General features: G+C 39.2%; 1 protein-coding gene across 4 annotated transcripts in view; it reads left to right on the top strand.

The window, feature by feature from the left end:
* Positions 1 to 26,473, top strand: part of TEC (tec protein tyrosine kinase) — a 140,173-nt gene that overhangs the window by 85,797 nt on the left and 27,903 nt on the right. For all 4 annotated transcript variants that reach the window (XM_030923641.1, XM_030923650.1, XM_030923636.1 and 1 more), the window contains 6 exons: positions 11,445 to 11,549; positions 16,326 to 16,407; positions 17,432 to 17,560; positions 19,208 to 19,248; positions 19,868 to 20,040; positions 24,622 to 24,687. In XM_030923641.1, the coding sequence (XP_030779501.1) occupies positions 11,445 to 11,549; positions 16,326 to 16,407; positions 17,432 to 17,560; positions 19,208 to 19,248; positions 19,868 to 20,040; positions 24,622 to 24,687 (596 nt within the window). The remainder of the gene's footprint in view (positions 1 to 11,444; positions 11,550 to 16,325; positions 16,408 to 17,431; positions 17,561 to 19,207; positions 19,249 to 19,867; positions 20,041 to 24,621; positions 24,688 to 26,473) is intronic.

The following is a 26,473-nucleotide window of genomic DNA, read 5'->3' on the forward strand; positions in this document are numbered from 1 at the left end:
GTCTCTGAAAGTCAATCAACTTGACAAGTTCTTCATCAGTTTTAAACTTTCCTAATAACTTCTGATTTTATATTTAGGGTAACATTTTTGTAGTTTCCTCATCATTTACATTTGCCAGCCTGTTTCCAGTCACTTCTTATTAGTCTCAGGAGATAGCAATATCCAGTCCTTTTTCCTTTAACAATCAAATCACCATTGTCTCTTGCACTTGAGGCTCTTTGGCACTCTGGATCCAGTTGTGATCCACAGATAATGCTCTATGATTATCTTTCTATTTCTTGCCTGAAATTTTAAATAAGTTTGGCTGGGTACTTTGATTAGTCTTGCTAGGGTGTCAAAATGGTGTCCATGAGTTATTTCCTACCTTGATTATAAATGCTTTGTAGGTGAGAAATCTATCCCAGATTTCTTTGGTTCTTACTAAAGAGGTTTCTGATATCACATTGGTCTGAAATCCTGGAGTCAGAGAAATTTACCTCTCAGTAAAATTCCAAGTGAACCTGGGAAGATCATTTTAGCAGACACATGGAGAGTAAGAGCGTTTTGTTAATGTGTAATGATAAATTGGAATTTGTTGTAGAGGGTGCCTCTGTGGGCTTCTGTTTCTTTAGAAATTGGCTCCATGAAAGCTTAAACTTTAGATGTAGCAGTTAGCAGAGTTAATTTAGGTTTTTAAATGGGGAAATTCATAGTTATAATCTGATAAACACTCATCTAGCATTTCAGACTGTATTGAACAAGTCTCCAGTCAGCATACATACTCACTAGAATTGCAGGAAAAGTACCTAAGACAAATGAAGTATTTACATGTTATTGCTTTCAAATCTAAATATTAATGTTTGTGGTGGTAGTTAGCACCCTACTTCCCATGATGCGTAGCTCCCAGTGCTAAGCAGATGGTAGATATTTCATATACTAGATATGGCCAGGGACTGTCCTCCCTCACAGATCTGCAAAGTGGGAGTCCTTTCTGTTGCTGTCACCTAGTGTTAGTTTCCCACAGTTGTTTTTGCTCTTGCTATTTTTGGAGAGGTAACATGGTATAGTGGTCATTGGAAGGCTTAAACAAGTTGATATGCATAAACCATAGGACAGTACCAGGCACACAGTGCTATTATAAGTCTTACCTATTATTCTTTATTGCTTGAATGTGGGTTAAATTAGATACTATGAATTAGCACATTTCCATTCACCACATTTTGCATTTTGCTGCCAGATTCAGATCCCAAATGCCAACACTGAGTTCCACATTAAATTCTTATTTCCTAGTGAGACATTTCCCCATGCACCACTCTAGGCTGAAAATGTGTCCAGGTGGGAGATCTATCTCCAGAAGCCAAATGTTGCCATAAAAATCCATTGTCTATTTCTGCATTTTCTGTATCTTTTCAGTAAAATGTATTGAATCCTGGGGGGTGGGAATAAGTAGGCATTTTGGATTTGTCTGGAAATGCTTACATCTCAGGAGAGGTGACTGAGAGTTAGTGTGTGTAACCTTTATGGGGGTTTTACCTGAACATACCCCTATAGATTGAATCTTGTTATGTGTAAGTCAGTGCTGGAAGGTGTGTTAGGCAGCCCTGGTGGTCGAGGAATACAGTGACAGGTACAAAATAACAAATGTCAAGGAATGTTAGAATTCAATTCAGCCAGTGTTGCCCAAACTTCAGCCATTATTTATACTACTTACATGAATTTGCCATATATGTGCCATCTGTAAAGCACTATTTATTTAATGTTTTCCTTTAAATAATTAAATTATTTTTCCTTAGACACAATTATTTGAAAAGGAAACTGTGTCAGCCAGTAAATGGAAAACCATGAATAAAAGGTAATCATAAAACTATATACAGTAACTACAAATGTTTATCCAAGTTCCACCTAAAACCACCTCAGCTTGAGATATTTAACTGGTCTTTTTCCTGGCAATTAATGTGTGTGTGCGCTTATGCGCATGCACGCATGCACACACACACACACACACACACCTTGTTATATTACTGTGTACTTTTCATCAAGCATCATCATAAGAAAACATTTTCTTTAAAGTTATAGTACTATTAAAAAGAATTCCTTTTAGTCCTGTATGTATTGACCTGAGATGTCTATGGTATATAAAAATGAAAAAAATGCAACACAATCCCAAATATAAATGAAAGAACTTGTATAATTATGTGAATGCACACATATAAGTTTATGTTTATGTCTATGTGTACATGTATATATAGCATACATACATATGCTTGTATGAGTATTCTAAAAGGTGTAGGAGAACACTTGAATGGTTAAATTATGTTTGAGAGGTATTGGAATGACTGGGAAGAAAGTTTGCTTCTTGTTGTTGCCGTGAGTGTGGAAAAAATTAAATAATGAAGATTATAAAGGGAAAAACCCTCAGAAACCACCATACCACTCTTTGGGAAACACTGATTTAGTTCAACATGTCTCTTTATCAATAAAAATTCTGAGGCATTGAGTAGCTGGGTGCAGAGTACTCTTAATCTAGAATATATTATTCAGGATAGCTAACTGCTATAACTTAGAATACCCTGAAACTCCTGCCTTAGCACAATAGAAAGTTTCTTTCTTCCTCACATTATATATAACCGCCTTCTACATGGTGATTCAGGGACCCAGGCCTCTTCCATCTAACGGCTTCATTGTTTTTCAGTCACCACAATCTTTCCATGGATCTTTTGAGTCCAATAGGGCGACAAGGAAGGGGATGGAACAGGAAGGATAGTGTGAAAGGTTTTGGAGGAGGGGAAGTAATGTTACGTCACTTCTTTCCATGCCCCCTTGGCTAGAACTCAGTCTTATGGCCTCACCTAGGTGCATGGCAGATAAGGAAGTGCAATCTAGCTGAGCCAACTTCCCAGAAAGGGGAGGAAAAATGTGGCAATCAGAGATCACTAGCATAGTCCTTGCTCCAAGGGAATTTGTAATCTTTGGATTGAATTTATTAATTTTGGCATTCCTTGAATTCAGAAGTCTATTACATGAAACTTAGGCAGTAAGGGATCTGCATACATTTATTTTTACACAATGTATTGTAATTTCTACTAATGTTAAGAATTAAACCATTTAAATCACTTTTAGACTTAATTCAAAACACATAGGTTAGTAAGTTTTGCTTTCAACTCTAATAAAACACACCTGGTGATAGGTTTTACCTCTGGGGCCACGAAGGGGAGTTGTGAAGAGGGTTGCCAGGAGGTATAGAAAAGTCTTAAGTGGTCATAAGATCACTTAGGGGGAGAAAATAACACTTGAATTTTAAATGCAGTGAAAGTATGTCTTTAGAAACTATAATTGGCTACATCAACACGATCTTATATCAAGATTATTCTGTGATTTTGGAAATGAAATTTTTGCCTTCATATTTCTCATATTTTCCTCTTCCTGTTTTTATTCTGGATATTACTTTAAAAACTATAATCTTTAAAATTATGCCATACTTACATATATAATTACTGGTTTCTTAATATTTTTCTTTTTCTCTTTAGTGTGAAATCGCTTTATAAAATATAAATCACCCATATAAGTTACTATTATAAGCTAGTTTAAAGGGAGGAAAAAATAATGAGATACCAAGTAATGGAATACCAAGTTTTTGTTAGAATTTTGTCCCTGGTAAAGAGGCGGCAGTTTCTCATAGAATCACCAAATTGGAAGTGCCTTTAAATTCTATTCATTTGACTTATCTTAGAAAGCTCTGTGTAAACATTATTCCCAGTATTCACAAGAAAAATGTCAAATTTATCCCAAGATTTTTTTCGTTTCTCTTAGTTAATGTGTTCTACTGTACTTAAGACCCATTCTTTTAAATCTGTTCTGAGTGGAAAGGGAAAAGATTACATGTATGAATAGAATAGGCCTTTTAGGGTCATTTGGGATTTTTAGTAGAATACGTCATTCATTTTCTTTTTTTTTTTTTTTTTTTTTTTTTTTTTGAGACGGAGTCTTGCTCTGCCGCCCAGGCTGGAGTGCAGTGGCCGGATCTCAGCTCACTGCAAGCTCCGCCTCCCGGGTTCACGCCATTCTCCTGCCTCAGCCTCCCGAGTAGCTGGGACTACAGGCGCCCGCCACCTCGCCCGGCTAGTTTTTTGTATTTTTGGTAGAGACGGGGTTTCACTGTGTTCGCCAGGATGGTCTCGATCTCCTGACCTTGTGATCCGCCCGTCTCGGCCTCCCAAAGTGCTGGGATTACAGGCTTGAGCCACCGCGCCCGGCCTATTTTCTTTTCTGTTAAACAGTTGACTGGAACTCTTTAGTCTTTCACTATTGACTCACCAAAACTTTGATTGTAAATATGATCATTTGTCTCTGTAACCCTAGAAGATGTTGGGTTTTTGTACATTCCATAAAGGCAACAGATTGTGTGTGTGTGTGTTTTCAAGTCTCTATTATGCTACTTTGGTATCTGTGCCTTGCAGATGGTAGAAGGACACTACAGTCAATATTTAATGAACATGACTGAAGGACTAAACCAAGTTCACAAATTAAATGCAAATTGTTGTGAGGGAATGCAATGAATGTTAGCCACAGGTTTAGTGCTATGCATGTGTTGAAAACCGCAATTTCTAAATTTTGTCTTCTTAATTTGATGAAATATTTTATCCCCCAATAATATTTAACGTGTGTGTGTGTGTGTGTGTGTGTGTGTGTGTGTGTGTGTTTATTTTTTTGTCTGCTTCGTCCTTTGTTGCTAAACATGCCATTTCAGCAGTCTGCTTTGGTTTCGTGTTTGAGATCTGTTTTAATTGCTCTGGTCTGTTGAGAAAGAACAGAGACAGACTGAACACAAAACAATTGACTGGTGCAAAATGGGGCCTAATGATAGGATAGCAATATATGTACAAACAGAGGTACTTTATAATTGAAATTGAGAAAAGAGGTGGGAGAGGGTGTCATGTGGCACACAATAATATAAACATGTGGATGGCAAGAGAACTACTTAGGGAGAGAGATTCAGTTCCAGCCAACACCCCATCTGTCACATCCAAGTAATGTTAATTTCACTTTATTTGCTGTATAGTTTTGTTTGTATTTAATTTGTGAACTTGCTTGGTTTTATAGTTGTATATGAGCTATATAAGTTTAAGAAGTTTCTACTGAATTTGTTTGCACGTAGTTAAATGATATCAAGTTACTTAGGTATAGGTAGCACTTACAAATTTAGGATTGGAATTAAAGTTCAAATTCTGGATTAGTGTGTGACTTTGGGCAAGTTAATTATACTCTCCATGTATTGATTTCTCCATCTGCAAAATGGGGGTGACAATAATTCTCATGTTATAATGCTGTGAGAATTCATTGAGAATACCCACATTAAGAGGCTAACATCGTGCTGGTTTATAGTGGGTGTTCTATAATTGTTAGCTATGAACATAATATTCTTTTTTTTGTAATAAAAGTCCATAACTATTCAAGCTTGAGAGACCTGGAGTCAGGTAAAAGCACAACTGTTTCTGAGAGAATTTAATTCAATTCTGGCTCAGCCTCTACAATCCTTAGCCAATCCCATAGCCTCTTAGTGCTCAGTTTCCTGCAACTTCCTAGGGTTACAGTGAAAACTGATAGTATATGCTACCATTTGGGGAGTGAGTTTGTATTAATCAGGGTTCTCCAGAGAAACAGAACCAATAGGATATATATAGATGTATATGAGGAGATTTATTATGGAAATGGGCTCATGCGATTGATTATGGAGGCTGAGAAGTCCCACAATCTGCCATCTGCAATGTGGAGACACAGAAAAGCTAGTTGTGTAATTCAAACCAAGTCCAAAGGCCTGAGAATCAGGAGTAGGGGAGGAGGCTGCTGGTGGAAGCCTTGGAGTCTGGAGAGCCAGGAGCACCAAAGTCTGAGAGCAGGAGAAGATGGACATCCCAACTTTAAGAAGAGAGTTCGCTTTCCCTTTGCCTTTGCTTGTTCTATTTGCACCCTCATCGGACTGGATGATGCCCATCTGCATTGGCAGAGGTGGATCTTTTTTACTCACTCAGTTGATTGAAATGCTAATCTCTTACAGGAACACCTTCACAGACACCTGGAAATAATGTTTTACCAGCCATCTGAGTATCGCTTAGCCTACTCAAGTTGACACATGAAATTAACCATCACAAAGTTCCATGTGTCAGACACTGTTCAGCACTATGAACATTATCTTTAATCCTGCTGATAGCTTGGCAAAGAGAGCAGCATTGACCTGTTTCTATGGAGAAAGGAACTGAGGCACAGAGGGAAAACTGGCATTGCCCTAGGTTGTATGGCTTATAAGTGGCAAAGCAGAGGCTACAAGTCAGGATCTGCTTGTTTCCAAAGCTCATGCTCCTTCTCTGAGGCCCTTTTGCAATGCAGACGTGATTCACATAGGAGATTTCCTCTGCCGCAAGACCCTGGGAACAGCCACATCAGGAATCAAATTTGTGATGTGGGAAAGGGACGAATCATTTGGAATATTGGAGGGACACCCTGGCAAGCCTTTCCCTGTGCATGGTGGAGACTCCGGATGCCTTGGGAAAAGGACAAGAGGGTGTCCTGAGATAAATGACTTCTCAGATCACCTGAGACCAGCCTGGTTATTTGTATACATTTTTTTCTCATTTAATTTCTTTAAATTAGGATGGATGTTTGTATTAAAATACAGAGTATTCTGGAAATTAAAGGAAAACAGTGTACCTTGTAAGTCTTGCTGGGGGACAAAATCTCTTCCATCTAACTCCCAGTTCTGCCATTCAGTTGATGTGTAGTTTAAAGCAAGTTATATTTAATCTTTCTGCCTCGTTTTCCCATATATGCTGGTTTACGATATATAAAATGGTCATTGCTTACTTTCATTTTCAAACTTTGCAAAGTGTGCAAGAGAGGACACACACACACACACAGTATTGCCCATGGTTCTTTGCATACTGGGTTAGCACACTGTTGAATTAGTATCTTCTAAGTGTCAGGTGGTCTTCTTAGCTCAGAAGATTCATAGAGGATTCAAAGGTGAGTCAGGGAAAGTCTCAGCTTCATCATGATTTTCAGTCTAGTAAACAGGGCAAAGGCTATAGAATAGAAGGGAAATATAACACGAAAAAAAGTAATGACCTTGGATATTTCTCCTTGGGCCACAATTTATTTTATTTTTTTGAGATGGAGTCTTGCTCTGTCACCCAGGCTGGAGGGCAGTGGTGTGATCTTGGCTCACTGCAACTTCCACCTCCTGGGTTCAAGAGATTCTTGTGCCTCAGCCTCCAGAGTAGCTGGGGTTACAGGTATGTGCCACCAAGCCTGGCTAATTTTTTGTATCTTTAGTAGAGATGGGGTTTTCCTGTGTTAGGCAGGCTGGTCTCAAACTTCTGACCTCAAGTGGTCTGCCTGCCTTGGCCTCCTGAAGTGCTGGGATTACAGGCATGAGCCACTGCACCCAGATGGGCCACAATATTGACAATAGCATATAGCATACACCAGGAATCATGAAGTATTTTCTTACTGAAGAAATTCTAAAGAATAGTCTAAATGGAGGAAAAACTGTGTGTTCCTTCTACAGTAACTGCTCAGAAATCATTTCCTAAAGCTCTTATTCCTAAAGGGCCCCTCTGTGGAAAAGCTTTAGAAAGCTGGCATGTCAGGAGTTAAAGTGGGCTCGGGGAGAAAGTGCATGGGACAGCATGCCTCACTCAGTAACTCTCTGTTCCCTGTGGTGAATCCTTTATCCCTTCCAATACTTTTTTCTTTTTCTTTCTTTCTTTTTCTTTTTTTTTTTTTTTTTTTTTTTTGAGACAGAGTCTCACTCTGTTGCCCAGGCTGGAATGCAGAGGTGCTATCTCAGCTCTCTGCAACCTCTGCCTCCCAGGTTCAAGCTATTCTCCTGCCTCAGCCTCCCAGGTAACTGGGACTACAGGTGCATACTACCACGTCTGGCTAATTTTTGTATTTTTAGTAAAGATGGGGTTTCACCATGTTGGCCAGATCATGACCTCATGATCCACCCTCCTCTGCCTCCCAAAGTGCTGGGATTACAGGAGTGAACCACGGTGCCCAGCCCCTTCCAATCCTTTTTTTCCTCAGCCCTGCCTAACCTCCCAGGGTTACCTTCAGATGTGGCTAGAATAAGCTGCCGCTGCATATGTGTTGTGAAAAGCAGAATTGTCTTTATCTGTAAAGATGGCGCTAAGCATTTCTGCAGCACAATTATCTTTATCTATAAAGACGGTGCTAAGCATTTCTGAGTTCTAGACCCATATTTTAACTTCCACCTGGTTGTTCAGTTGTCACTTTAACATTTCTCAGCCCTGTCTCCTCGTACCTGATCTGTTCTTCTGTGTTCCTTCTCATAATTCACAGCGTCCGTGTTTCCTGGTCACTCAAACTCAAAATCCCTTAGCCCCCCTCAGTCCTTCTCTACTCTTAATCCCCATTTCTAAATGGTCACAAAGTTTTGTGAACTATGCCTTCTAAATTCTCTGGCGTCTTTGCTCTTCTTACTTTACTGCCACTGACTTGGTTCAGAACTTCATCTGTCACCTGAACTATTACAGCAGTCACCAAGCTAGCCTCCCTGTCAACACTCATTCTTCACCTGCTGGTAATCATTATCTTCTTAAACACACACCCCAGTACTGCACTCCTGATTCTCCATTGAAAACTGCTCAGGATAAATCCAAGCTTGTAAGGCTGGTGCAGAAGCATCTTCCTAATGCGGCCTCAGATAGCCTCTTTGGTGTCATTTCCCACACGCCCCCTGAACCACCCTGAGCTTCAACCCCAGTGAATTTCTTTCTGTTCCCTAAATATTCAGCACTTTGTTGTTTTGCAGCCTGAAACTCCCTCCATTGTCTCTGTAGGAAAACTCATACTTATCCTTTAAAAATAAAATCAAAATATCACTTCCTTCCTGAAACTTCCCCATCTTCTCGTGGCCCCATCACTGCCCCACTCTGTAGGATACCAGAAGAGAGCATTGCTTGATCATTACTAGACTGTGAATCATCCCTCTTCCCCTTCCACCCATCAAATGGTAAAATCCTCTTGAAGAGACCCTCAACCCTCCTTTCATAACTTTGAAACCTCAGCACTCTGCACGGTACTTGTTGCCCTGTTAGGTTGGTGTCCCATAGTGTTTGCTGGCAGAATAAATAAAAGAATCAACTTATGTGTACCTCACAGGGATACTGTGAGCACAGAATGAAATAACATGTGTTCAGTGCCAGCGATAGTGTCTCAACCATTGTGTCTTTTTAACTTTTCTCTTTGAGACAGGATAAAAGAAAAGAAAAAAGGGTAAAATCTTAGCATGTTATTGAACTGCAGAAGGAAGAATTTGGGGATGTACCCCTGGATGACTGCTGTCTCCTCTGTAAAGCAGAGAGGGAGGGAGTCCACTGAGGCAAAGGGAATGTGAAGTTTGTAATTTTGAGGGCACTGGTAGTGACCCTAGAGGCCGCCGGATTCTCTTCACTAGAGATATACAGGACGGCTGATGAGCAGCAGCGAAGGCCTGACTGGGCATAGAGATGGCAGTTAGGATTGTGTGTGTGACCTTCCATAGCCAGGTGTGAAGGGAATGGGGAAAGGTGTGGATGGAAGTGGGGACTGACAAAACTGTTGTATTAGTCCATTCTTACACTGCTATAAAGTCATACTCAAGACTAGGGAATTTATAAAGAAAAGAGGTTTAATTGACTCAGTTCTGCATGACTGGGGAGGCCTCAGGAAACTTACAATCATGGCAAAAGGGGAAGAGGCACATCTTACATGGTGGCAGGCGAGAGAAAGAGAGCAGAAACGCGTAAAAGGGAAAGATCCCCTTATAAAACCATCAGATCTCCTGAAAACTCAGTCACTGTCACGAGAACAGCATGGGGGAAACTGCCACCATGATCCAATCACCTCCCACTAGGTCCTGCCCTCAACACATGGGGATTGTAGGGATTACAATTCTGAGATGAGATTTGGATGGGGACACAGAGCCAGACCATATCAAGTGTCAAGGGGGTGTGGGGTTCTAGTGTGTGCGTATGTTGGGGGATATAAATATGCACTGGGGAGATGACAGCCAAAGTCCTCTAGTCGGATGGGAACTGCTGATGGCCCAGGTGAATGGGGCAGGTGTGGAAGTCCTGTGGTGACAATGAGGATGCAGAGCAGGTTCCTGGGAGTGGGGTGGGGACCCCAAAGCTTGTGGCCAGAGCTGGGGTTTCAGAACATTAGATAAAATAATTTTCAATGACTAACACCAGGGGATGGCTGGCATCTCAAATACAACATTCTTCATTTCTCTTTTTCTTCTATTCTTTGTCATATGAATACCTACCAATGAAGAAAAAGTAACCTTAGTCTTTATGTAACTTTTGTGTGGAATTCATCTGTTAATATTATTCAGCAAATGCATTTTTATTTCTACATTGTGTTTGTAATAATTTTTAGTGGCTGTATTATATTATCTTTGCACATACTGCTTTGTCTTCTTTTGGATTTTTCCCTAGGATAAATTTATAAGTGTGGGATAACTATGCTTAAAGGTGTGGATGATTTTGGAGCGGGGAGTCTTGATGGGCTGTTAGTTAATTGCTACAGGCAGATCTACAGCAGGCAGGGAGGGCAGGCAATGGGGAAGAAAATTAGAATATTTAATAATAGACTCTGAATGGAAGCTTTTTGTGAATATTTTAAGTCCATCTCACATAACTCTCAGTTCTGTTTGCTGCCTCTACTGGAGGCATCTACCCCAGTGAAGGGGAAAACAGAGCTGGCTGGAAGTTGCATATGTAATTGAGTAAATGGAATTTTGCTTGACTTGGTCTTTGACACTTTATTTTGGGGGACTATCATCAAGAACGTGAAGAAGTTGAACAACTTGTGTATCTGGCAGGGGCAGGTAGCTATGAAAGGGAGTTTTTCTGTTCTGGAGTTATTTATTTTTTTGAAACAGAGTCTTACTCTGTCGCCCAGGCCTGAGGTACAGTGACCCAATCTTGGCTCACTGCAACCTCCGTCTCCTGGGTTCAAGTGATTCTCGTGCCTCAGCCTCCTGAGTAGCTGGGATTATAGGTGGCCACCACCACACCTGGCTAATTTTTGTATTTTAGTAGAGATGGGGGTTTTGCCATGTTGGCCAGGTCTCGAACTGCTGGCCTCAAGTAATCCCACCTTGGCCTCTCAAAGAGCTGGGATTACAGGTATGAGGCCCCGTACCCGGCCCATTCTGGAGTCTTTATGGGGGCAGGACAGAACAGTTTCATCTTGATAAATTAAAGGATTTAATAATTTTGATTACAATAATCACAGTGTTAGTATTTTGAATAATTTTAGAAGTTAGTGGGAAACATGATTTAGATAATTTTAAAGAAATTGCAATATTTTGAATCAGAGCAAAATTTCATTCGTAATAATACTGTTAATTTTTTTTATGTCTTATGGCTGTAATGCTTCTCTTTTTTTTCTTTTAACAGAAGAAGTACAGAAAGGGGTTTATTGATGTTTCAAAAATCAAGTGTGTGGAAATAGTGAAGAATGATGATGGTGTCATTCCCTGTCAAAATAAGTATCCATTTCAGGTGAGCTGATGTATTTTTGTGGCAGTGCAGTGCTGGGCTTAGTCATGTTTGCTCTTTGACATTACAGTTTTCTGTCCTTGCTTTAGTGGCTGATTGGCTGATTTCTAGGTTAATTTGCCACTTTAATAGTTATGACTTTTCTTCATGAACTGCCTAAGTCTTTGTAGAAACGTTATCTGATTCTTAAGGAGTCGGGGCTAAGACTGAAAAGTCAGGGTTGAAGTTTTCCCTATGAATCTGAGAAACTGAGAAGTGAAAGGCGTGAGTTATCCTCAAAAGGAAATGAGATTAAAAAGCTGCTTGTGCTAAAAAAATAATATTAGCCTTATATATTGATTAAACTATATTTCTTTGGAGTAATCATGTTATTTTTTTCCCCTCACAATGATTCTGTTGCATAAGGGAGGTAAATGTCTCATTATTCTCATTTATGTCTGAGGAAATCAGTGCTCACCTGTTAAATAGCTTCTCCAAGGTCACCTTGTAAATGAAAAGCCTGCCAAGCACACATGCGCGCATCTCCTCTCCTGAAGAGGAGGGTCCCCCGTCCTGAGCTACTCCGCATTCATGCTGGTGTCTTGTTTCCCACGTGCCTTGAGAACTCAGGAGTGTAGAGTTGGATCCTGATAATCTGGAGCTCTAGCCCCTCCCCAGCACCTCACCACTTCCTTCCCTGCTCAAGGATGTTTTTATGCTCTCCTTGAGCAGTGAATGTCCCTAGTGAAAGTCACCTTTTACCCATGGCTGTGTTCTCACTGTGTCCTGAAAGGAAAGTTACAAAAGTCTTTTTCAATGTGGTAGAGTTTTTGCTTGTTTTTAATTGCTCATATGAAGTTACCAATTACATTGGAATTATACATTTACCAGTTTTGGGGGATGAAGATGTTTGGGAAGCAGTGAGTTAAAATATCCAAGCTTCTGGCTTATTCTCCACTAGGGTGGCAACATCACAAATGGAGGAAGGGCTACATTTAATTTTCCTTTTCCCTGTTCCTTGTTTTATTGCTACCATTTCTCTGAGTGAAGGACAGGGACAGTAAGTGCTTAGAGAGGTGACTCTGAGGTCAGACTGCCTGGTTTACTTACTGGCCATGTGAGCTTGTCTAAGTCACTTAACCTCTCTGTGCCTGTTTCCTCTCTTGAAAAATGGGAATAGTAACAATGATAGTACAATTTCCTAGGGTTATTGTGAGGATTAACTGACATGATGTATAAATAGCTTTGACACATAATAAGAGCAAGGTAAGTGATAGTTGCTATTATTACTATTACTATTCTGTTACTACTGCTGCTGCTATTAATATTACACCTAATATTACACCTACCACCTGGATCTAGAAGTAAAATGAATTTAAACCTTCTTCTTAAATATGTTTAATGCATATCTAATGTGTGTGTGTGTCTATGTATGTGTGTATGTGTCTCTGTAATTTCATTTGAAATTATCAGAGAACCATTCCTACGACACTTCTTTTTTTTTCACCCCCTTTGAGATGGAATCTTGCTCTGTCACCCAGGCTGGAGTGCAGTGGCACGATCTTAGCTCACTGCAACCTCCACTTCCCAGGTTCAAGCGATTCTTATGCCTCAGCCACCCAAGTAGCTGGGATTACAGGTATGTACCACCACTCCCACCTAATTTTTGTATTTTTGGTAGAGACAGGGTTTTACCATGTTGGCCAGGCTGGTCTCAAACTCCTGGCCTCAAGTGATCTGCCTGCCTCAGCCTCCTGAAGTGCTGGGATGACAGTCATGAACCACTGCACCTGGCCTCCTACCACAGTTTTGATGGCTGTTAGACATATTAGGGATTGACAGCATGGGGGAGCTGTGGCTCTCATGATTCTGGACTCAGAATTAGGATTTTTGTTGTCCAAGAAAAAGATATTCACTCTGCAAGTTTTGAGTTGCTTTTAAGAATGATAATACAAGTAGAACAGAAAGCATTCCATCCTTGAACTATTAGAATTGTTGAGATGAATAAATATGAGAAAAGTTCAAAAACAATCTGAAAAATTAATCAAGAAGGGATAAGCTTGAGCTTTATATAGTTTAAAGCAGCATGATTTGAAAGGTGAAAAATACCCTCTCTTATTATAACTTAAGTATAACTAAGAAAGTATAGATCTTAGTTTCATGTTTTCATAGTGAAATTTTACATTAGGTTCAGATGCAAAGTGAAAAAAATGAAAGTAGAAGTAGATGTTTTCAAAAGACACTGGAAAAAGAAAGTGGGACAGGTGGAGAAAATGGTGGGGAATCCGCACCAGCTGCCTAGATGGGATGGTTCCTCCTTCATGCTTTTCTAGATGAGTCATTCTCATGGCAGCTGGGAGATCCTCAGGAGCTGGCATGTCTTCCCTGGGCTTCAAACCCAGATCTGTCTACCTTTTGTCTGTGCTGTTTCTCCTACACCACACTATTATTATAAGTATATGGAATAAATGAATGAGTAGATGGAAGATAGAAATAGGAGGGTGGGTAACTACGAGTGGGTAGTGTTACTGAGGGAGAGTATTCCCTCCTTGTTTAAATGGTTTCTGCACTTGAAGTTTGCAAAGCTCTTCCCTCCCCAACAGCCTCTGCTGTGGTAGGATGACTCAGCACAAGACTTAAGGCGTCGAGAAACGCAGCTCCCTGGATCCTTTTCCTCAGAAGGAGGCCAACATGGTGTGGTCTGAAGTTTGCTCGGGGAGATACTGGCCCACAGACATCTCTTCAGCCTACCAAACAACCTGAGATGCCAAAAGTAGGAGCTTGTTAGTTGAGCTCAGGGCACTATTCCTAGAAACTTCTCATAGAAATACAAATACCCCAAGGTAGCTAGGTAACATATCAAGATAGTTTTAGTTATCAAAACTCTGAATTTGGATTAGGTTTTTTTTTTTTTTTTTTGCTTAGCTAGTCGAACCAAAAAAGGTTAGCTAGTCTAACAAACTTTAAGGAAGTTTTAAAGGCTCATGATACTGACATGAGATGAGTTTTGTGGGGAAGTTAGACTGCTTGGAGTCTGGAAAGGCAGATTCCAGGAGGGTAACAGTCAAGGGATATTTGGGGGTTAAATATCCTACTCATATGACTTAACCTCAGCCACTTTGGTTTTGTCATTTGAAAAATGAGGATTCTAACACTAAGAAAGAACTGGATTGCTGTATGGATGATATGAGGCAATGCATGTAAAGTACTTAGCCTAATTGTAGGGACTTGGTAAGTTATTATAATAAATTAAATTGTTATTACAATACACTACAGGTTTCTGGAAGGTCCAAGGCCCTAGCAGTCTTTTCCAGACATCTCAATGTCAATTCAGAATGAGTAGTTCATGGTGCATGGTTCCTTTTGTACAGAGTTGGTTGTGTGGGCAAGCCCACATAGATGTGAAAATCATAGAGCAAATGAGGAAACATGTCTCTTCACATCTCTTTTAGCACTTTATCCGTCTGATATCATGGCTCATTTCTGTCTTGTATAAGGTATTTCTGTATTTGTCTTGGAAATAGGCTTCATGTCTGATTCATTTTTGTGTCTTACGGGAATGGTATATAGCATCATTTGTTCTATGGTGTTCACATTACTATTACAGTGCATTTCTGGCTGGTTACCATGGCTCTCACACCTGTAATCCTAGCACTTTGGGAGGCTCAGGCGGGAAGATCACTTGAGCCTAGGGGTTGCAGCTTGTAGTGAGCTGTAATTGCACCACTGCCTTCCAGCATGGGTGACAGAGCAAGACCCCGTCTCTAAAAAAAAAAAAAAAAAAAAAAAAAAGTACATTCCTTTGATTTAAATGAGCAAGAAGGAATTATCTATTGAATATGGTCAGTGATAGCCATTTATCAGTGAAAGAGCTATTTGGTTTTGGTTTTCAATGCAGTGGGTGTGGACATGACAAAGGGAGGTTTCTAGCCTTGTATTACTTTTTAGCCAGTCTAGACCGTTTTTCTGCCTCGTGACTGACCATGAAGAATAAAATGACAAAATTTCTGGCTTAGTTTCCCTGGGTTATCTTATTATTAATATTAGAAATGTTAAAAATAACACTATTTAATTGCCCACCAAGGACTACCTCTAAGTAAGGCACTGTGGTTAAGAGGCTGGGTTCTGGAATCTGAATTCTGGCTTTCTGGATTACCAGCCAAATGGCGATGGGCGGGTGAGGCAGTACAACATCAGGGGACAGCATCTGCAGTGCGTGGTGCATGAGTGGTACCTGCTGAAGTTACACAAGAATGGGGGACTGGGTAGGCCTTTATTTTCTCATTTATAAAATAGAAAAACTCGTACCTTGATGGCAGGATTGAGTTAAGGTCTGTAAAGCACACAGCACAGTGCTGGGGTAGTTGGTACTTAATCCATTTAGCTACTGCAATTATTGATAGTGCCAAAAGGAAGCTGTAAGAGTGATGCTGAAGGAGTAGTCCATTCATCTAAAATATTATTTAGAGAAATACTGAATCTCTGTTACACCAAATTTATCTAAGGAACTTCAGTTAATTAGATTGAAAGAAATACTAAGATTAATGAAGTATCCTGGCCTTTATATTTTTTCTTCTGTAAAACATGGTCCTTTGCAAAATGTGTATTCTACTTAATGTAGAAATGAAGAAGTCCATGTGCTTTTGTAAGAAAATAATCTGGGTTTTCTGGATGTGAAGTTATTGACTTTCAGTTATTTGAGAATCATTTATTGGTGCCTGTAGTACCAAGGGTTCTGTGCTAGACAGAAGTGCTGTGTCTAAGTCCTCCTCACCAATTCCATCTTTTGTTTTATTTTAGGTCATTCATGATGCTAACACACTTTACATTTTTGCACCTAGTCCACAAAGCAGGGACCTGTGGGTGAAGAAGTTAAAAGAAGGTAAAACTCACAATGAAATATTACTCTGTATATAATTTTAGGAGATGTAATACTGTTATCACTCAGACAGAAATACAGTTAATATATCTATTGCATTTGTAATCTCTTAATCTACAGTAAGTGTTTCTCCAAGGATATGCTGTTGTTGTGATACCAGCATATTGAAGATAACTTCCCTTTTTAAAATCTGATTTTTTTCTAGTAGCATATCGTTTCTAAGAAAAGCACACTCTCATTTAATGTGTAATATATCTGAAGGTGATAAAGCACAAGCTTTTATGATAACAGAATTTGGTGTCTTCATTTTTTGTTTTTTTTTTTTTTTTTGAGATGAAGTTTCACTCTGTCGCCCAGACTGGAGTGCAGTGGTGTGATCTCAGCTCACTGCAACCTCCGCCTCCTGGGTTCAAGCGATTCTCCTGCCTCAGCCTCCTGAGTAGCTGGGATTACACGCACCCACCACCACGCCTGGCTAATTTTTGTATTTTTAGTAGGGACAGGCTTTCACCATGTTGGCCAGGCTGGCCTTGAACTCCTGACCTCAGGTGATCTGCCCTCCTTGGCCTCCCAAAGTGCTGGGATTACAGACATGAGCCACTGCGCCTGGCCCAGAATTTGATATTTTCTGAGAAAGTGCCCATGTAGTCAACATTTGGTGTGGATGGAATAACATATTCATGAAGGGTTTAAATGGATAATTTGTCCTGCATAGTCCTCATTGCTTCTCCTGCAGAACAAAATGGTGGCAGGTTGACTTTTGCCTTTATCCATCATTGGTGTAGCAGCAGTCATTTCTGCTAACAAGGGTGCTTCACACACAAATAAAGAAGAGGTCAAAGAGAACTGTGGAGCTTTTCTGAATGCTGAGTCGTATGATCTAAGGGAGTTCTTATAGTAAACATAGTATCCAAGGAATAAGAAATGATTGATACTGTTACTTGAAATGATAAGAAATGATTGATACTGAAACATTCTGTAGTCACTTTTGTATTTCACTAATCATTACTATATCTGTGAATTACAGAAATAAAGAGCAACAATAATATTATGATTAAATATCATCCTAAATTCTGGACAGATGGAAGTTATCAGTGTTGTAGACAAACTGAAAAATTAGCACCTGGATGTGAAAAATACAATCTTTTTGAGAGCAGTAAGTATTCATTTTGTTCCATAATTATATTGTGCTTAGAATGAACATATTATTGGTATGGTAAGAAAGTGACATGGTTTTGATTAGGTACAGCACACTTTCTAGTACAGTGTAAATGTAGGGTAGGTGTGTTTTTTAAGAAAAATTATATTTAGTTATAGTGGGAACTTCTCATGGAATCAAAAGGTCTATTTTAGGAAGCTTTTATCACAATACTGAATCTTGTTCAAAATGAATCCATTGAAAGTTTGAGCCTAATGTGGCACTGTCAGCAGCTTTGAAAAGCATTAATGTTCTTCAACAAATAAACCAAGATGTGGAGCTAGAAACCTCATGTAGGAGTGCATCCACAGTCTGATTAGGGCTGTTCTCCTTTTGATGGGGTGTAGCAGTATGGATTTCAGTACTGGCTTCAGTCTGTTAGAACAGTAAGATGTCATAATGATACTCATATGTAAATGTTGAGATGAACAACAATGTCTAAGGTTAATTTTGACACCAAAGACCCTTATAAATCCTGGGAATGAGAGACCCTTAGTCATAAGCTAAAAATACGTGGAGATTGTTAAGTTACTAGTGCTGTAATAGGACACCCATAGTAATGATTGGATATACTGTTTCCTGCTGGTGCCATGCAGAATGCCCACTGGGTCCCTCAGAAGTGACAGAGCTTCTGGATATGAGCAGAACTACTACTTGGCAGGGATGCTGTATTATGAACGAGAGCAGATGACTTTCTCAGTCTATCCAGCCCTCAGTTCTATGAGTTCTGGCACCCTGATTCTCTTGGGATATCTTGACATTAGCTTAGCACATTAAAGAGGAAGCCCAAGTTTCTAAGGCTGTTATTGTTCCCTATATATTTTTTAATGTCTTAAGGTTTGGTACTAGTGAATGCACCATCTGACCTGCTGCAAAAAGTTCCAGTGACTTAAACTAGAGTAGACTAGTTTAAGTCTTGTAATAGTTTAAATAGACTTGAACTATTTCAGTCTCATGTAATAACCCACAGGTGATAGGTGGGTGATCTGGGGCTGGGGGTATTCCTGCAGTGGTTCCTGAGGTTGCTCCAGCTCTAGCAGTCTCTCTCTTCCTGGAAGCAGAAAGAAGGGGGTCAAAGATGCCCATGGGAAGTCCTTTTAGGGATGAGATCTAAAAATGCACACCCCATTTGTACACAGAGTCCTTTGATTAGAATTTGGTTCCATTGCCACACCTAGCTGGGAAACAGTCTTTATCTTGGGTAGCCATGTGTCAGCCAAAACTCTAGGACTGTGGACTGTAGAGGAAAGGACAGTCAAAGCTGATTAATTTCTCAGTGTTGTCATGATTTCAATGTACCGTTTGATTCCATGAGCATTGTTGGGTCCTCAGTTTATGCAGTGGTGGGAATACAAAGAACTGGCCTGGCCTCAATCCACATGACATTTATAGTCTGTTCAGAAAGTCAGTAATACAAACCAGCTATAATAGCAGTTTTTAATTCTGTTCTAGAATAGAGATACAAGCAGCATACACCAGAGTTGGTTAGAGTGTGCTGCTTGTCTATGTGTTAATTCCCACTTTTCCTTAAAACTGCCAATATCTTATATTTCTCAATTATTGGTAGATAGCATTTTAACCTGTTTTTGTTGTTGGCATTTTCAGGTATAAGAAAAGCACTACCTCCAGCACCAGAAACAAAGAAGGTAGGTGGTCTTTAGCTTTTGATAGTTAATCTTTACATTTTAAGTTTTGATAGTGTTTGTGGCTTATTGAGTATGGGGTTTATTCATTGATGTGACACAATTTTGCCCCTAGGACCATCTCAGAAACAGATGTGCTGTAGCTTATTTCAATTTTTTGTGGTGTCAAATAATACCAATTTAATTGTATGAGATTTTATCATTGGAGATCCTGTTATCATCTGGCATTTTGCCTCTATTTCCACTTAACGAGTTGTATTAAGAGGAGTGGGACTTTAGAGAAATAGTTCAGTCTTAAGACCACAGTGTGACAAAGAAGTGACTTCACTGATATAATGATATGCCTTTCAGGAGTGGGGTATAGTGGAGAAAACATGCACTTTGGACCCAGTCAAGACCTCATCTGATATGAGTGACTTTGAGTGGGTTACTTAAATCATTGTTACCTTAGTTATGAAACAGGAATTACAATACTCTTCTTCATGAGAGTTTGTTGGATTACAGTAAGTAGACTTGAGGTTTCTACTTTATTCTGTGGTGAAGTATGACTCATTTAGCATTTTGATTCATGATCAGTTTCATATAGAAGACTAAATCTTCAAATGTTATCTTCCTTGTTTAGCGAAGGCCTCCCCCACCAATTCCACTGGAAGAAGATAATAGTGAAGAAATCGTTGTAGCCATGTATGATTTCCAAGCGACAGAAGGACATGATCTCAGATTAGAGAGAGGCCAAGAATATCTCATTTTAGAAAAGAATGATGTTCATTGGTGGAGAGCAAGGGATAAATATGGGTAAGTATTCCCTCTCTGTGTGTGACATGCAGTGGGTGGGTGGGAGTCAAGTGTTGAGTGAGAAGAAGACGAGTCGTAACTATCGTGTAATGAGACTTATTCCACCAGCCATAAATGGAAGCACACCTTATTACTTTGTAGTAACACAGTCCTTTCTTAGTGGTCCCTCAATAAATGCAAATTGAACAATCACTTCTTTTCAAAAGTTAGAATACGTTGGTCTCTTTCTCATCTGATACATGTTTAATTTGATTATTTTGACCTTGAGGGAAATTAAATTTTATATTTTGTCCCCACCTGCCATAAGTAAGTAATCTTAGATCTTTCTAAGACATAGTTTATTGTCATTTTTTCTTAGACTTTTTCTCTCTCTATATGTACACATGAGTGTGTGTGTGTGTATGCATACACATACACAGTGTAATGAAGCCTCTTCTCACTTTTTTCTCTCTCTCTGTCTCCATGAATATATGGAGGAGTAAAAGAATATATATATATGTATGTGTGTGTCTATGTGTGTGTGCATGTGTTTGGGTGCATATATATATAAAATAGATACATATGTACATGCAGGAAATTAAACAGCAAGCTTTTTTTTTTTTTGTACAAGATAATTTAGGATTTAAAGAAAACAGTCCTTTCAACCCTATCATTGATAAATGTATGGGCAGATAGAGGTAACTATAGGGTATGAGTATCTTGCAGGCTTCATAAGCAAACTCTGTATCCTCTGTTTACCGCTATAGTACAATCCCACTTATACTCTGAGTTCCAGTGGATGAGAAGAGGAGAAGTTTTTGTCCTGCCAGAGAACACTCTTCTTCTACCTGCCTTCTCACGTCCCAGCCCCAGTCCCAATTTTAAGTCGCTGTTCCTCATTTCACTTCTGGAGAAGCAGTGGAAACTTCTGGTTTAGGCAGGATCGTTCTCTTCTGCTTGATTCCTAGGCATGGTGCATATCTGAGTGCTGTTTTGCTGTGCATTATTAACTTATTTGCAACTCTTAACCTTTTATTCCATGTTTACAAGAAGGCTGTCACGGCTTCTCTTTATCAGATGCTGTGTAAGATTGATTTCTATTTTTAATTTTTTTTGTTGTAGAAATTTTCAGACGTCCAAAAAGTATATAATAGTATAATGGAATCTCTTGTTGCTTGACTTCAAAAATGACTAACATTTGCCAGTCTAAATCCTTCCTTTTTTTCTAGAATATTTAAAAGTAAATTCAAGTCATCATGTTATTTCACTCCTAAATCTAAATTCTAAAGACTTAAAAGAAAAAAAAACCGCCATTATCATTTTTTTCCTCGTAAATGTTATTTATTTATTTATTTATTTTGTAGTTATCTTCTTTTTATTAATCTTTCTTATACATATGTATAGCTCACATTTGTTACAATGTTTAATATTAGAAGTGTTTTGGTCTTTTTTTTAAATTATACTTTATGTTCTAGGGTACATGTGCACAATGTGCAGGTTTGTTACATATGTATACATGTGCCATGTTGGTGTGCTGCACCCAGTAACTCGTCATTTACATTAGGTATATCTCCTAATGCTATCCCTCCCCCCTCCCCGCTCCCCATGACAGGCCCCAGTGTGTGATGTTCCCCTTCCTGTGTCCAAGTGTTCCATTGTTCAACTCCCACCTATGAGTGAGAACATGCGGTGTTTGGTTTTCTGTTCTTGTGATAGTTTGCCGAGAATGATGGTTTCCAGCTTCATCCATGTCCCTACAAAGGACATGAACTCATCCTTTTTTATGGCTGCATAGTATTCCATGGTATATATGTGCCACATTTTCTTAATCCAGTCTGTCATCGATGGACATTTGGGTTGGTTCCAAGTCTTTGCTATTGTGAATAGTTTCATCATTATCATTCTTAATCATAGTATTTTAAATAAGATCATCTGTAGACTTTCCCTTAATATTTTTGGACCTGGAGGAAGATTACAAATGAAAATCCACATAACATTTATCTAAGTATTTAGAAGTTATAAATCAAGCTAACAAACTTTATCCTCTAACTTGACAAATACCCTTTCATAGTGACAAGAAAGGCATGGTTTGGATTTAGAACTCTGCCAGAATGTTGTAGTGCATGGAAAGCTGGCTTTGGGGGGCTACCTTTCTTCTTTCTTCCCTCCTGCCCTGGCTCTGTCTCTTGTGTACCATATGGATCTTCCAACCTGTAAACCCATACTCTTACCACGTGGCTTGCAAAAGCTATCCCCCATCATGGCCACACCTTCAGCCCCAGTGAAAGGGAATGCACATGGCCAGCCAGCCCAATTTGTTTTTTGGAAGATGGACCCAGTAGAAGGCCCATGTAGGCCTTGGAAATGAGCAGGGAATTCTGGGGTCCTAGTTACCTAGAAAGGAGCATGGGAACGTAGGTTAGAGGGAATATGCACTTTCACAGAGCTCTCAAAAGTGTGGGGTCAGAGCAAGAGCTTCTCTGGCCCACGTGTAAGGATGGAACTAATGATGTAATTCCAGTTTCCCCTGATTAGTGCTAATACTTATTTTTACGGTTGATTTGTTCAAATCAGAACCCACACACTGCATTTTGGTTAATATATCTCTTATGTTTCTCTTATTCTACATTTTTGATTTATTGATGAAAGCAAGTAATTTAACACTAAAATGAGCCATAATCTAGATTAAATGTATTGTTTTCTTGTGCTGTCACTTACTATGCCTGTGTTTCTTGTATTTCTTATGAACTGGCAAGTAGAGCTAGAGTCTTGATCACATTAGAAGGTGATATCTGGCTGTCCTACTTTTAATAATGCTAAGATTGCTTAGTGGTTCAGGTGTCTGCCTTGTTCCTCTGTCATAAAGTTCTTATCGGTGTTTACCCTGATGATTTGGGAGTTCATTAATGATTCTTTCTTAGAGTCATTATTTCATTAGGGATTACAAAATGGTGATTTCCTAATTTTGTCATTCCATCTGCATTTACTAGTTCTCTAAAGAAGAACTGCCTCATCTACCAATTCATGTAGTTCATGAAGGAAAGGAAAGATGAAATTTGGATTCTTAAACTTTTACTGATTTTCCAAATAATGAATTGATGACTGAGCTTTCTCTTGTAATAACAATGGTAACCAACAGTTTATTTTTAGTGTTATTATGGATACTTATATATTTGGTTCCAATCCATTGCCAACATTATTCTTTTTGCTTGAATTGGCCAATTTTAGGTCGATGGTAGCTGTTTTTGGTAGAGGACCCTGTTAGTTTTTCTTTCCTACTTTCTGGCTCAATGAAATGACTCGAGTTATCTTGTATTTTTTGGGGGGGCCAAACTTACAATTTGACATTTTTATTTTCTTTTTTTTTGAGACGGAGTCTCGTTCTGTCTCCCAGGCTGGAGTGCAGTGGCGCGATCTCGGCTCACTTCAACATCCGCCTCCCAGGTTCAAGTGATTCTTGTGCCTCGGCCTCCGAAGTAGCTGGGGTTATAGGCATGTTCCACCATGCCCAGCTAATTTTTGTATTTTTTAGTAGAGACAGGGTTTCGCCAGGCTGGTCTCGAATTCCTGGCCTCAAGTGATCTGCCTGCCTTGGCCTCCCAAAGTGCTAGGATTACAGGCGTGAGCAACCGCACCTGGACACAATTTGACATTTTTCTAAGGAGGACTGGCTCCTTTTAGTCACAAATGGTATATAGAGACAGTGGTGATGCTAAGATTCTAATTGCTGCTGGATTGCCATTCCTTCTAGGCCTTTCTCAGTGCAACGGAGCTACCTATATGTACACGTGTGTGTGTGTGTGTGTGTGTGTGTGTATTATGAGTTCTTACTAATACTTTAAATTCAAATTTAAGATTATAAGGTTTCTACTCAATTTTTAAATTTTATATGTGTCTCTCTTTTCTTATGCTGAAAACCTGAGCTCCTACTGACCTGAGAGTGCATCTTCAGTTGTGATGTGTGTAAAAGTCATTTGGGGTAAAATCGGACCTTTTTTGACCTGACATAGGTCTTCTCAATTTGCATTGATTGGGTTATGACCCAAGAATGTGCTGTTTTAGCAAGTGCCCCAAGTGATAATGACCCAAAGGCCAGGAGTTATCCTTTGAGAAACTATTCTATAAGAACTATTGAGGTATTAGAGTGGTGGGTGTTTTTAATCCAGCACTTTGACTTTTCTGAATTAGTGGTTTCTTTAACACATATCACCAAAATTGTGAATTCTGGAGAAGTATTGTGGAATGTTGGAGGAGCACAGGACCTAGTCACAAGTCCAGAGTTCGAGTTCTGGTCCTGTTGCTGGCTAACTTTAGGACCTTGGGGAAAAAAATCCCATAATCTTTCTAAGCTTTAGTTTCCCCGCTGGAAAATGGGTACAATAATGCCTGCCTACCCCAGAATTTTTGTGGGGACCAAAAGTGAAAGTACTTTGTAAAATGTCAGATGAATTACAGATACTGAATTTTGAAGGGTCAGCTAGTCTTTCTTATAAGCTTTAAGCAATATTAGGCTTTATTTCAAAAGGCAATAATCGTTCTTTCTTTTAATAACCTCCCAGTAAAGTAATCTTAGTTTATCTAAAGTACTTTTCTTATTTCTAGGAATGAAGGATATATCCCAAGTAATTATGTAACGGGAAAGAAATCAAACAACTTAGATCAATATGAGTAAGTAAATGTTTATTTTGTGAATGGAAAGTCAGAAAGTTTTCATTTTCCTAATTATGTAAGGCATTGTGAAGATTAATGGATATCTTTCATGATTCTTTGAAGGGAGTGGGTGCTAAAATATCCTTAATTCAGTTGTCTGATGTGGTAGAAGACTGAGAATTAATCTCTATAATATATTTTTCCTGAAGTTACTGTGTGAATGGAGTTACATAAGCTTATGTACATAAATTACGTAAGTATAATTGAATTGATTTGAAATAAATCACAGATTAGCTGACTTTGAAATACAGATCATGTCCATTCATTCAGGACATAAGAACAGTTTCCAGAGTAGAAATGTTAATAAGAAAAAATTACTTAAATCAATTAGAGTTGACCTTTGTCAACATTAGTATATTTCCTTTCAATCTTTTTACTATTTTTCAAGATAGAATCATGCTTATTTCCTCATACACTTTAATACTCTTTGAAAACATTTTCCTAGCTACATTTTATTTCATTTGATCATAAGTTTATTAAATATTTCCTGAGATGTTAGCATGTATCAAGCATTATGTGTGGCCTTACGGACATAACCAGGCAGATGGCATGTAGATGTCCAATAATTTATGTAACCATTTCCTTATTTGTGTGGTTTAGGTTGTCTTAGGTACCTTGTCTATATTTTTAAAAAAAAATGGGGTAACTTCTTGTTTCTTATCTTAAACTGGATCTCTAAAATCTATGTGCTGGGCTAAAGGCTATACATGAACATTGTGAAGGCTCCTGACGTGTGCTATCAAATTGCTTTCGAGATAAATTGTATTATTTATATACCCACTAGCAGTGTATGGCTAAGTTGTAATGTGAGGCTCATATACATCGAATGCTCTTTTATTGTCGTTCTGAGGTGCTGTATTGATGCTTCATTCACCTCCTTAAAAACAACAGCAACAGGCCGGGCGCGGTGGCTCAAGCCTGTAATCCCAGCACTTTGGGAGGCCGATACGGGCGGATCACGAGGTCAGGAGATCAAGACCATCCTGGCTAACCCGGTGAAACCCCGTCTCTACTAAAAAATACAAAAAACTAGCTGGGCGAGGTGGCGGGCGCCTGTAGTCCCAGCTACTCGGGAGGCTGAGGCAGGAGAATGGCGTAAACCCGGGAGGCGGAGCTTGCAGTGAGCTGAGATCCGGCCACTGCACTCCAGCCTGGGCGACAGAGCGAGACTCTGTCTCAAAAAACAAACAAACAAACAAACAAAAACCAACAGCAACAACAAGCTGTTTCCTTTCTTCCTGTCACTTGCTATACTATAAGTGTACCTTAACATCTAAGAAAGGGTTAACAAATTCAAAAAGCCACAGTGCTCAGTGGGGTGTGATCCTCAAAGTAATTTTAGAAGTGGGAGAGAGTATAAACAACATATAAATAAAGTAGCATTTCTGCTCTTAAGTCAAATAGATTTTTGGAAAAATTATAAAATCGTTAGAATTAGGGAAGGTGCTAAAAGGTGAAAACTTGGGCCTGGTTTTAAAGTGATAGCGTGGAGAACTGATTGAAATTGGGGAAAGAAGATGCTTGGAAGCCAGATAATCCTTATCTAAATATGAGAACTCCTTTTACGACTCGTGTGATTTCAAATGAGGCTTTTCAATACTGAAGTTTATGATTTATGGCCACGAGTGTTTCAAATGTACCGTAATTTGGAAATTTTCTCTCTTCCGAGAGATTTTCTTCCTCTGCATAACTCTGGACTTCAGTCTCCAGCATGGGAGTGCCACTGCATTCTGTTCAGAGGCCA

This window comes from Rhinopithecus roxellana, chromosome 2, assembly GCF_007565055.1.
Source record: "Rhinopithecus roxellana isolate Shanxi Qingling chromosome 2, ASM756505v1, whole genome shotgun sequence".
NCBI classification, from domain to species: Eukaryota; Metazoa; Chordata; class Mammalia; order Primates; family Cercopithecidae; genus Rhinopithecus; species Rhinopithecus roxellana.